Consider the following 12,750-nt stretch of genomic DNA (forward strand, 5'->3'; position numbering starts at 1 on the left):
CCGTCACCTCCCTCTTCGTCCTCTTTCTCTCCTGCTCCTCCCCTCCCTCCTCCTTCTGCTCCTGTTCTACCCTCATCCGCTTGTGGTTGGAGCAGACTTTGCATGCGGATTTGCTGTTCTCCGTCATGGCCAGGAAATGGCGTCCGGTCAAGCGCGCTGGCAAGGCATCTTGTGGTTCCGCGTTTCCCTTGGCCGATATCGCCGGCGATGGTCCAGGCTCCACGGGCGGTGCGGCGGAGCTAGGACTAGCTAGGCTAGCCAGCTCGGCTGTTGGGGCGACCGTCGGATTGGCTGGTTGTGTGCAGTGGAGGAATGGGTGAGAGATGTTGTGGGATGGTTGTGGATTAGAGTTAGAATGAAACAGACAGCGCTGGGTGGGAAACCTATCGAAAATTCTCCACCATGAGAGATAGATTCAAATGAACAATATGAAAAAATGTAAATAAAATCAATATCCAGATATCGAAAACTTCTCTGTTACTGTGTTACTGCATCTTTCAAAGATCTAAGAGAAAACAATTCACTGAAATGTCCTTTCTCTGGCTTCCACAAATGGTAATAAAGACGTTCTCAATGTCCATGAACACTTTTAAGTCATATCATAGTGGTTAGATGGGACACCTCCTAGAGTAGCACAATTGACCGATCGCTATGCCCCTCCTAAACCCGTGCTTGCCCAATGCCACGTTTAGCGACAGGTTACTAAGGCGGGTGCCTTGGCAAGCTGCCATGGCGGCGTGCAGCAATAGCACCCAGCTGCAGACTAACCTGCCACAAACAAACGCACGTCCAGGAAGAAAACAATGGCCTATACTAAAGTCAGATTAACATACAGTACACAAGTGTTACCAGTTATATTTTCTCATGAAGTGCTCCTAAATTATTCCCGTGGGTTTGTGTAGGTCAGTGCAATCCGTTCTGTTTTTGTTTCAGTGTTTGTGACACGGAAGCGAGTGGGTGGGACGTTCGCGAACGAATCGAGTCTGTTGAACGACTCTTTGAAATGAACGATATGATTCGGTTCACAGTAGGGAGCCGTTCCTTTCTAATGAACAGTGGTGGGAAAAGTACTACATGTCTTTACTTAGGTAAACATATCAATACTGCAATCAAGTTTGGAATGTTATTAATGTACTAGAGTAAAAGTAAAATAGTATTGGTTTCAAAATGTACTTAAAGTACCAATATTAGAACGTACTCATTATGCAGAATGTCCTGTTTCACAGGTTTTCCAATGAGTAAAATGTAGAAAAATCATTTGCAAATAGCCGATCTACAAGCTCACAATGCATCGCAACGTGACACATTGTGAGCTTGTAGATCACCTATTTTCAAATGCCAGAAATGTATCCAATGGCCAAAATGTATAGGCCTATATGGGTGGAAGTGATTTACAATCATAATCAAAATCTACAAAGTAACCAGTAACTAAAATGAGCCAGTCTTTTGAACGGCTCTTTGAAAGGAACGGATCTCAGAGATCCGGTTCACTTCAAAGAACCATAAATCCCATCTCTATCTAGCAGCCAGACACCGATGCGCGCCGCCATGGCAGCTTGCCAAGTCTGCTGCGTTAGTAACCTGTCGTCTAGCGTGGCATTGGACAAGGACGGCTTTAGGAGGGGCATAGCGATCGGTCAATTACCTGCTTCGTTACAACCAAGAGGCTGCCACTGGAGTGTTGGCAATGATTTCACCAAAGCAAACAAGAAGTTACTGTTGCTGGTAGCATGTGTCATGAATACATTGTCAAAAGCAACTTTAAGTAAATGTATGCAACGTTTCTGTGGCAACTCGTCAGCTTTCTGATTCTCATTGTATTTCCTGGACAATACAATCTCAGGTTTATGGAAGCTAGAATGACCATTTTATCCACATAAGATTTGTGTTGAAGTGTACTTAAACACATGAGTGATCCTGGTATCCCTATTGTGGCAAACTTTCTATAGTTTTCAAATATTTTCACAGGCTCACAGCGTATCGTATCACAAGTTGTGAGCTTGTAGAACTACTATTTTCGCTGTCATTGTAAAAGAAAGCATACTGTATGCAGTACTACTAAAGTGGTAAAATAAATAAGTCTATACTGTAAAGTCTTGTACATAAGCTTCTACCTCAGAACCAGGACTATAGGCAGTGAAAGCAAGTAATACTGCTACAGACATAGCCAAGTAGACATCCTCCTTTTTCCTGATGCACTGCACACACGTGTATTACTGCTGTGCTTCCTCAGAAAGAATACAAATGTCATTATACTTCCAGTCATAAGTAAGCTTTGTTTTTACATGAAGTGGGGGGAAATATAAGTTTTGCGCTTTGCACTATACTTTGATAAATGTAAGAAAACATGACAAAAGAGCGGACGCGTGACACTGAAGACTTGTGACCAAATCATTAGAAGAGCCAGAGGCTGGAATGTCCTCATTTGCGGTTGGTTACCTGCTGCTGATTCTCTGGACAGAGGTTCGGTGTCTGGCACGGTCATCTCACACAGGGTTTCCTGGTCCATGGTGACGGGACGACACAGAACCGACTTGTTCTTCATCTGGCGTCGACGGGACGCTGGCAAACGCATGGCATCGGTCTGGGTGCTGGCCTGGACATGCACATGAAACAACACATTTCACAACATTATCAGATCATCATGAATGCCAATGAGTCTGGAAAGAGAAGAGAAGGCCTTATGTGCCACAAGGCACTAAGTGGAAAGAAGGACTATCGCGGAAACCTAATGGTAACGTTCATGTTTTAAATTGTCTAAATGTTTTATCGTATTAAATTCCACGGTAGGACTAGCGATACTGTAAGCTGACATTATTTACATTTGGGTAGGTAGCCACAGGAATAAGAACCAAACGCAAATTAACCAGTATATACTTTTTAATCACTACTGTATGTTATGTTAGAGTGACTTCTTCCTTTAAGTAGAAATAAACAGACATGGTTCATGTTTGATGTGTGAACATGAATATCTCTGCTGTCGGACAGCATATGTTTTTAGATTATTATATATTTTTTATTTTATTTTCATTGGTTCAATATTTGTAAAACCCACACACAGTTGTAAAGGCTTTTCAATAGCAACGATTTATAACAAAAAGATGAAATAAAAAGTAGAGGAATGGAGATGCTGCCCGACAGCAACGACATTGTTTTCCACGGAATAAGAAACCAGTCAGTACACAGTAAAATCCTCAGTCTTAAAGCGACGATGGAGGGCTCGTCTGAGGACGACCTACAGTAGGGGAGAGAAAAGGTGGCACCCACACACACAAACTTACATTGTCTATGTTCTTGCCATGAGTGTTGGAGGGTGGAAGAGCTCCTATAAAAGGACAAAAACAATCCTGTTAATGAACCAAATTCCTATGGATACAGGTCAAATATTAATACTTTTTAAAAACAAACATCTAAGAATTTCCATGCATTAAAAAAAAACGAATTAAGTGTTCTGTGCAGAACTGTTGGTACTCACCCGACAGAGCAGTGTCTGCAGTAGCTTGTGGCTGACTGCTGGAGCTGCTGGCCAACGACACCACGTCACCGATGACAGGGTTAATCTTGGAGGAGTGGTGGGGCAGCCTCGAAACTGCAGGAGAAGAGAGACCGCTGTGTTTGTACGGTGATGGTGACACAGTATGAAGACTCCACAACATCTTGTAAGTTGTACAATTATCCACATCAAACACAACATGCATTTGTTTGCTTTTGGACAAATCATTTTTCAGGACAGAACAGGATTGAATTCAAAACACCCATTTGCTGTCAACGTTGTAACAGTTGCATGCAATACATCAATGTTTTGCTCTGAAAATAGCGGATCTACAAGCTCACAAAGATCGGCTTGAAGATCGGCCATCAAGGCCCGCACAAAATATTTCTTTGTCGACAAAATTACCATATGGTGGGGGTAGCTCTGCGCCATTGGTGCTGATCGGCAGGCCGGTGTCAAAGTAGTGGTGGCAGTACTGGCGCAGGCAGGGGAGGCCGCAGAAGGTGCGCACTGAGCCCGAACACTGCAGCTTCTCACCCATGTAGCCCTGCTTCCGGCAGTTGTCACACCGAGCCATCTGGAGGAGGAGGACCAATGCAACTGGTTTTGTCAGGCAATTCTTGCTTTAAATTGACTGGACATCAGATAGGAGAGGAGACTTAGGGTCGTTACATACTCCACTTTTAGAGCCTAATTTATTTCGGTTCGGCTCTGTGATAATGGCAGGGTATGAATCGACCCTGTGTGTGTGTGTGTGTGTGTGTGTGTGTGTGTGTGTGTGTGTGAGTGGATGTGTGAGTGTGTGTGTGTGTGTGTGTGTGTGTGTGAGAGTGAGAGAGAGAGAGCTAGAGAGAGAGGGACCTGGGAGCTGCTTACAAAACAAATTTCAGTCATTTCTAATTGGCATTTTTCTCATTTGTGTGTTTTCCCCATAGTGTCTACCTACCCCATAGTAGAGGACAGTGTACTGGGACATGCAGCATAGTGTCTACCTACCCCATAGTAGAGGACAGTGTACTGGGACATGCAGCATAGTGTCTACCTACCCCATAGTAGAGGACAGTGTACTGGGACATGCAGCATAGTGTCTACCTACCCCATAGTAGAGGACAGTGTACTGGGACATGCAGCATAGTGTCTACCTACCCCATAGTAGAGGACAGTGTACTGGGACATGCAGCATAGTGTCTACCTACCCCATAGTAGAGGACAGTGTACTGGGACATGCAGTAGGGCTTGCAGAACTCCTCCATCTTGCCGCTGTAGTTGCTGTGCAGCATCCGATGGCCAACGCTGGAGCAGTAGGAACAAGTTCTCCATGACTGCTCCTTGTTGCGATTTGTCTGCTCGTGTTTGAAGAGGAGCTTGCAATCTGAGGGACAGACAGAGACCCAGATAATGAATACCAATACCTCATTTCAAGCACCTTCGTCGATATGTATACCTCGCATGTTGATATCTCGATATTGATATTATTATTTTTAAAGCGAAAAAGTTTAACTCAAGTCTTTGCTTTAGGGGGTCCCTGAAACAAAATATTTTGAGTGTGTGTGTGTGTGAACCCTCAATTCAGAAGCATACATTTTTTAAAAACTGTTAGAACTTCAGACGTGTAGAATCGGACTCTGGTCTTAATGGGTTAAAAAGAGAAAAACGACCTCAAGCACAGAGTCAGTGCATTACTCACTCTCACTGCAGAAGACCCGTTCCTGCTGGTTGTAGGTGGTCACCTCGTACAGCAGCCTCTCCAGCTTACAGTGGTCACACACAATCAGGATGTTCTTCTGTCTCTTGTACTGCTCACAGCACGTCTTACTGCAGAACATCGATATCCGGCCCTACGAGTGAAAACGTCATGATCACCGTTATTGTTGCTATTCTATTAGTAATGGGGCATAGCAGTAGAAAACCCATTGATTCTATTGTTTCTTTCCCATAGAGAAAATATTTATTTTGATTATTTTAAGCCACCCAGGCTCCTTGTGAATCATGAACATAAAACATTGGATTCTGTGTTAAATATTTGAATTTGTATTTATTAAATATAATGAAATATTAAAATGTAACTAACTGTAACTGCAGAACTGATAGTGGCAGTGTTGTGAGGGTTAATGTGATTGATTGATTTATTGACAGCTTTATTGACAAACTGCATTTATATTGTATGTATGTCAAAAGGATCAAACAACAAAGCTTGAGTTTACTTTCATTTTGGTCCACACAGAATAAGGGTTACCCATGTAGCAAAGAGAATTACTATAAATCCATTACAACATGATAGTGTGTGTATGATAGTGTGTGTGTGTGTGTGTGTGTGTGTGTGTGTGTGTGTGTGTGTGTGTGTGTGTGCATGCGAGCGCATGTACTGTATGTGTGTACTATACAGTATGTGTCCATATGTGTCCATGTGCCGCAGTCTATATCGCACCTGATGGTAATGGATGATTATGTCCATTTGAAGGTTTCACTAACAAACAAACATATTTCTTTGCATTCTTTTATTTCCTTGAGGCAATAATCATAACAATAAATTATTACCATTTACAGTAAATACTGTATATCTTTTACTTATCCAGCAGTTTTCAAAATATAAGCCTCTACCAAACGGTTGAGATATCAATTTTGATTGATTGATTTTATTTGGTGACATTGCGTACAAAGGATCACAGTAGCACTTTCCTGACAGTCACAGCATCACAGAGCCCAAGTGATTCTTTCCATTATGGTCCTCTTCAAATAAAAACACTTATGACAAAACAGACTAACAAAACAGTACAGCAACAAACTAGGCCATCATGGACCATCCCTCTCATTGGTTTGCAAACTGGGGGGTCGGGACCCCCAGGGGTCCCCAGATGAGCTTAATGTGCAACATTGTTTTCTCACTCATCAGTAAACGAACCAACATACAGTATAAGTGTACGTACATGGTATCTGCACATTTCTAGTTGTCAAATATTACGTAAGAAAGACGTATTGTGAAAATAGACAATCTACAAGCTCACAATGGCTCACAAAGTTCACGCTTTATCATTTTAAAGTGCATAGACCTGTCAGTCTGCATTTTTTAACATTGAAAAAACCTTTGGGTGCAGCAGCAGCAGCGACATTGTACGTTATTTTGACCAAAGATTAACCAGAAAACATTCCAGAAAACAAACATTAAATGAAACAATAAAAAAAAAAAGTCTAGGAAAAAAGGTTGCATAGATTTATCTGCTGCATTCAGCTGAAAGAATAAATATATACATATTTCTGTCTATGTACATGATTATGTATAAAAGTTGAAAATAAAGAACCAAACAAAACAAAAATTACAATAGCAAATGCAAAAATACCTTTACAGACACAAACAAAATGTAGAACAAGTCAGAATAAAGTGCAAACTTCTATATAAAATAAATCAGACTTGCTCATCTCACAAGTGGTGCAACAGCTCCTGGGCATTATATTAGATCCCCTTCATTTCTGGTGGTACGCTACGAAACACTGCTGTTCTCCATTCAAACACAGCCAAACCCCACATTTCTGGCACTTCCACCTGGACACCCCCTTTGGACAGACGTTACACCGTCCCCGCTTGTCCCCAGAGTGAAGTGGCCAATGTCCACAGTTGTCATAACGCACATCTGGTTGTGGTTGCGACACTCTTGGGGGGAGGCGTCTCTTCTGAGGTGGCACCTGTAATGTACAATGTAGAGAGTTGTAGCATTTTGAGTCAAATATAAAGTGTGTTACTAATTAAATCTTTACATTACTATTATTATTAATAATATTATTATTACTTCTATTACCTGTGTTTGAGAGGAGGAGGATGGTTGGCCAACTTTGGATGCTGGTTTGTTGACTTTCTTCAAACTGTGGGCAACTGCCAAGCGGAACCTTTTGAGAGACATTAGTTTCTCCTTCAGTAGACCACAGTCCCTCTTGTAGACCAGCCAGGAATTTGAGATGCACAGGTCAAGGATGTATCCAAACAGGGGAAAGTACCATCGCCGTGACTTGGCCGGGGTCTTGTACAAGTGCACCAGCAAGTCGGAAAGATCGAGGCCTCCCATATGCTCATTGTGGGCAGTAATTAGTGATGGGCACGGGACGTTAATCTTGGCGTGGGCCTCTGTGCTCCACCGTTTGACAGACGAAAGTGGCTCAATGCCACAGGCGTTGCTGAGAAGGTTGACAACACATTCGGTGTCACACCATTTCACTGCTATCACCCCTTCAGCAGACATGTGATCAAAAGCACCGTGTCCTTTCTTCCTCAGCCATGCATCTGTCATCAAGGGTGCTCCACCAATTCGGTTTGACGGGACAGTGCCGACGCACCTGACTCCCAGGGTCCTTTGCAGGGTCTGGACCAAGTTGAAACTGGTGAGGTAGTTGTCACAGAAGATGACTGAAAGCTGTGGCAGAGTGATGGTCTTACACAACGTTGTCACCAGTTTGGCCCTTAGATTTAGTGCCTGCTCCTGCTCACTTAGGGCAACATTGAAGAATGTGGATGGCCCTTGGAAGAGCAGCAGGTCATGGATGATACCAGATGAACTGGCACGGCAGAACAATTTAACGCCTCGCTCGTTTGGCTTGTTGGCAACATGTTGACTGAGAATGCCAGCTTGTGTTCTGTAACATGCCACCATGACTTCACCCACACTGTGCTTGTAAGTGGAAGGGATCAGGAGACACTGCTCTCGAAGCATCTCAAAAAGGGGACGGATTTTATAGAATCGGTCTGGACTGTCACTGCACAGCTCATTGTCGCTGAAATGAATGTACCGGCGTAACAGCTCGAACCGCTTCAGCGGCATGATATCAGCTATCACGTCGAAGCGTGACTCGGAGTGCCAGTAGTCATCCATGGCCGGGAAGGGGAAAACACCCATGAAGAGCAGCAGTGCCAGGAAATCCGCAATCTCTTCTGGGCTGGTCTTGATCGGATCCCCCGACTTCTGTGCAGAGTAGAGGTTGGTATGGTTGGCGATGTGTTCAATCATCTCGTCGGTGAAGAGAGTTTTGAAGTACTGGAAGGGCGTCTTTACTGCATCAGGTGGTTCGAAGCTTGAATTCGGAACCCGGAATTCCTCGATGTCTTCGTATTTCCAGATTCTCTCTGTACTTGTTTTGGGATCAGAAGGTGAACTGGGGTCTGTGATGTCATCTGTGTCCGACAAGGGAGCTGTTTCATCTGTGTCCAACAAGTGTGCTGTTTTAAGACTGTTGTTCTCTTTTCTCCTCTTCTTTCGGGGTGGTTTGGAAGACATGATTGTTGAGAACTCCTCCTCATCCATGGATTCAAAGGAAGGGTCTCCAGTCTCTTCTGCTTGTGTGGGTTGATCATCAGGGTCAGTCATTGGGTCATCTTCATCACTCAGATCAGCATCAGAATCTTGGGGATTCTCCGGTATCAGTGCCTTAAAAGTGCGTGGCCTTCCACCGTAAAATGATTTAGTCTCCATCTATCATTTGTAAACAGAAAGAAAAAAAGTATTTGTTACTATGGATTTAATAGTAATACCAGTAGTAATTGTGTCATAGTATTAATCATGTTTACAGGACTTCAACAGAAACATCTCAGAAATGGTGAAATATCATACTAATATATTTTATTTCCATCAGAATGGAATAACGTTAAATATAGCTATTAACAACAGTGCACTGTTCATGATATTTTTTATTTCATAAAAATGGTCTTATCATTCTCTTAGCATCACTGTCTTTGCCAATAAATGACAATTCAACCGTTTTGTCGCGTATGTTTTTAGACAGGAATACTTTAAGAATTATTTCAGCATATAAAGAAATAGCAACAATGTATTAACAAAAAATTGTTAGAGTACGTTTTATTCAGTCATAGCGAATACATACTAAATTGAAAGCTAAACTGAATTTTAGTTTAGCTTTCACTACCTTTACCATAAAGTGACAAACAACCCCTTTGGTAGAGCATGTTTTTAGAGAATTATTAGACGATTATTAGACATTATTTTATCGTATCAAGTTAGATAATCATGTTCAGTAACATTTCTGAGACGATAATATGTAAAAAAAAAAAAAAAAAATCTTACCTTTGAAATTTCAACCAAACAGAGCCGACCGTTTTTTGTTTTTCACTTCCTGTATGATGGCTAGGTACCTGGCAAGGCATGCTAATGAAAGAAAAACTGACATCTAGTGGACATTCTTTGTCATAACATGCCTCAACCAAATGGTAGAGATGGCCCAATCAGGTTCAGTATTGTTTTCAATGAGAAAGAGTGACTTAAAATGTGCTCTACCAAATGGTTGACCAGAACATTATTATCTATCAAATGACAGTTTTAATAAGACTCCTTTGTCTGTGTCTATGGTACATTACGACAGAAAAAGGTGTGTGTGTGTGTGTGTGTGTGTGTGTGTGTGTGTGTGTGTGTGTGTGTGTGTGTGTGTGTGTGTGTGTGTGTGTGTGTCTGTTTGGGGCATCATAAAGGCAAAACATTCTTCAAAAATAGGCAAACATTCAGCATAAATGGCAGATCTACAAGCTATTATTTTCGCGATTTGACGTGTGCGTGCGTGTGTGTGTGTGTGTGTGTGTGTGTGTGTGTGTGCGCGCGCGCGCACGTGCAGCTCCTACCTCATAGCTGAACAGCAGTGGCTTAGTGTCAGACAGCTTCCTGCACTGGTGGCAGGTCAGTTTGGAGGGGTCTCCCTCGGTTTGCTTCAGGGGGTCGGAGGAGTACGGCGGCACCAGCGGAGGCACTGAGGTGTGGGGGTGGTGGCCGGGGTAGTGGACGGGAGCCTCCTGCGGAAGGGGAGGGACGGAGCTGGGGGGTGGCCCCTCCCCGGGCAGGGGACCCTGTCCTGGGGAGGCTCGCTGGGGAGGCTCCCTGGAGGCGGCCGAGGAGGTTCCATTGGCCACCTGGATCTCTGCGTTCGAAGGCTGCACCGTTTTCTGTCAGACGCAGAGGGAAAGGAGCCGTTAGGACTGATCTATGCTTGACGACAGAGATTTTCAACAGGTTTTGTACATAAACAGATTCTTAGTTAACATTTTACCATCCCCTTATCTATTAATTGTGGGATCGCTAAAGTGATCACACTACTGTTATTCCCAGGCCTATTTTCTATTCCCACCCTGTTTTTTGGGATCCTAACTAGACACTCGGTTCCAACTCTACACCATTTGGCCTACTTTGGACATATCGGGAACCATTTCAATTTTGGTTCCCATAAGTGGGAACCATTTGAATTTTGAATGTGAATTCAACTTTTAGAGAATATTCACTTTTAATTTCTCCTTTCATTTCAATGGGGAAATGTCATGGTTTCCCCTGTTTTTTTTTGGCACCCAACTAGTCCTTCATACTTTTAGCTAGGAACTCGTTTAACACCAACACTTTAACTCTTTTAAAACCTTTAACACTACTAATACTTAACACTGTTATGTAGGTATTTACCCGGAACACGGACACACAGTCAATGGAGCAGAAGTTGCGGATGGTGCCGTCCACCATGGCAAGATGGTACTGAGGCACAGCAACGGTCTTACACAAGCAGCAGGGAAACGAGGTACCTGAGGAGAGAAGAGCAGAGGGGATCAATACAAATATTGGACTGGTTATGTCTGCTGTCAACCTTTTGTGCTCTATACACTTAAACTTTATGTTGGCTTGTTTACTGCTGAGTGAGATAACAATGTTGCACATTAAGTTAATCATCTGGGGACCGCCCTGGGGGTCCCGACCCACAGGTTGAGAACCACCGCTATAGTGTGTATAGCTTCGATGAGCAGATTATTGATGTTATTGATTTTATTGAATAGGTTCTTTGTTTACCTATGTTTTAAGATTACTGCTTAAAACATCGGTGCTCGCTCTGATACAAAGTGACACTCTGTGAGCTTGTACTGTCATGATTTTCAGCTGGACTGAATGATTTTGATATGGATATAGCTTACATTTGAGGACCAAATGGAATTGTGGGCCCTTTTCCTGATCCTCACAATGTTTTTTATGCTTAAAAAGGATTTTTAAAGATTAAGGTTGGCGTTAGATTTAGACATTTAGTTGTTTGGTTTTAGGGAATAAGACGTCCTACCACTGAGAACGTGTTTGGGTGAGCGGCTTTTTTCCACGCAGAGAGGAGTGCAGTACAGCTGAATCTTGCCCTTGCTGTCTCGTTCCATGGTGGTGGAGGAGACCTGAACCATCTTCTTGCAGTTTCCACACTCGGTCATCTTGACACAGGTCTGTAGAAGAGCAAGGAGTAATGCATAGTACATCACATCACGATTCATTTTCAAGCAGCATCACGACCCGCAATCTTAATGTCACGATTCTTTTTCACGTCGCTTTTAATGGTTATTTTTCAAGTTACTTCACAGTACAACCACCTACAAGCTAACAAAAACGAAAAGACCATTTAGACCAAAATACCATTTCAAGCAGGTTTTAAACCTCATACGTTGTTGAACCCTTGGGGCTGTTCGCAATGAAAACAGCTGAAAACCTTTTGCGTAAATCAAATGCCAGATTCACAATGAGCATTTTCTCTGTATTTTTATTGTGGGGACTGGAGAGTGGAGACTTTCTTGCAACACTACTACAGGAATAGTGATTTTTAGTATTTGAATTATTCGACCTCAAAGTATTCGAATAGTCGAATATTCGACTCTAAATATATTTGTCAACTTTGGTGAACAACGTCGAATAGTGACTTTGGTTTTCGAATATTCCAATATTTGGTGAATGCCCTATTGCACACAAATATCAGCACCACCTCCGCGGGTATACGAACCTGCTTGTAGGTGCTGATGCACGTCGGGCTGCAGAAGTTGAGCGGGGACTTGTCAATGTTCAGGGTCTGACAGGAGGGCGCATCGCTTTTGCAGTAGAGGCCGCAGCCGTCGCAGCAGTTCTTCTCCAACTGCCGGGTCTTCCGCCACTGACTGAAACAGGCGTCACTGCAGAGCTTGTGGAGACGGCCGAGGTGGGTGACCTCGTGCTCAATCTGGGAGATAGAGGGGGTGAGGATGGGGGAGAGAGAGAGAGAGATTTGTGTGTGTCCGACTTTAACTTAAAGTAGTTCATTTTCTAGTTTATGGGCAGCTGTGGAAAAAAATAACTAAAAAGTGCATAAGTGAAAGTATCGATATTGCAATGTAGAAATACTCTCGTTACTTAGTCATAGACCATAATAAAAAATAAAAAAAAATGCCGGGTTAAAAACAGACACCACAAAACGGAGCTGACCCCAGAAAAGTGATGACTCATCACTAA

At 42.9% G+C, this 12,750-nt stretch overlaps 1 protein-coding gene across 1 annotated transcript in view; it reads right to left on the bottom strand.

Annotated features, from left to right (window-relative positions):
• The window catches only part of LOC308306448 (zinc finger MYM-type protein 4), a 52,802-nt gene that overhangs the window by 14,691 nt on the left and 25,361 nt on the right, over positions 1-12,750 (bottom strand). The window contains exons 5-14 of the mRNA XM_080751454.1: positions 12,269-12,481; positions 11,570-11,720; positions 10,930-11,045; positions 10,107-10,424; positions 5,181-5,331; positions 4,690-4,865; positions 3,899-4,070; positions 3,476-3,589; positions 3,282-3,325; positions 2,440-2,596 (exon numbers count right to left, since the gene is read on the bottom strand). Coding sequence (XP_080607580.1) covers positions 2,440-2,596; positions 3,282-3,325; positions 3,476-3,589; positions 3,899-4,070; positions 4,690-4,865; positions 5,181-5,331; positions 10,107-10,424; positions 10,930-11,045; positions 11,570-11,720; positions 12,269-12,481 — 1,612 coding nt within the window. The remainder of the gene's footprint in view (positions 1-2,439; positions 2,597-3,281; positions 3,326-3,475; positions 3,590-3,898; positions 4,071-4,689; positions 4,866-5,180; positions 5,332-10,106; positions 10,425-10,929; positions 11,046-11,569; positions 11,721-12,268; positions 12,482-12,750) is intronic.

The sequence above is a fragment of the Nannobrachium achirus genome (assembly GCF_963921795.1).
Source record: "Nannobrachium achirus genome assembly, chromosome: 20".
Lineage (NCBI taxonomy): Eukaryota > Metazoa > Chordata > Actinopteri > Myctophiformes > Myctophidae > Nannobrachium > Nannobrachium achirus.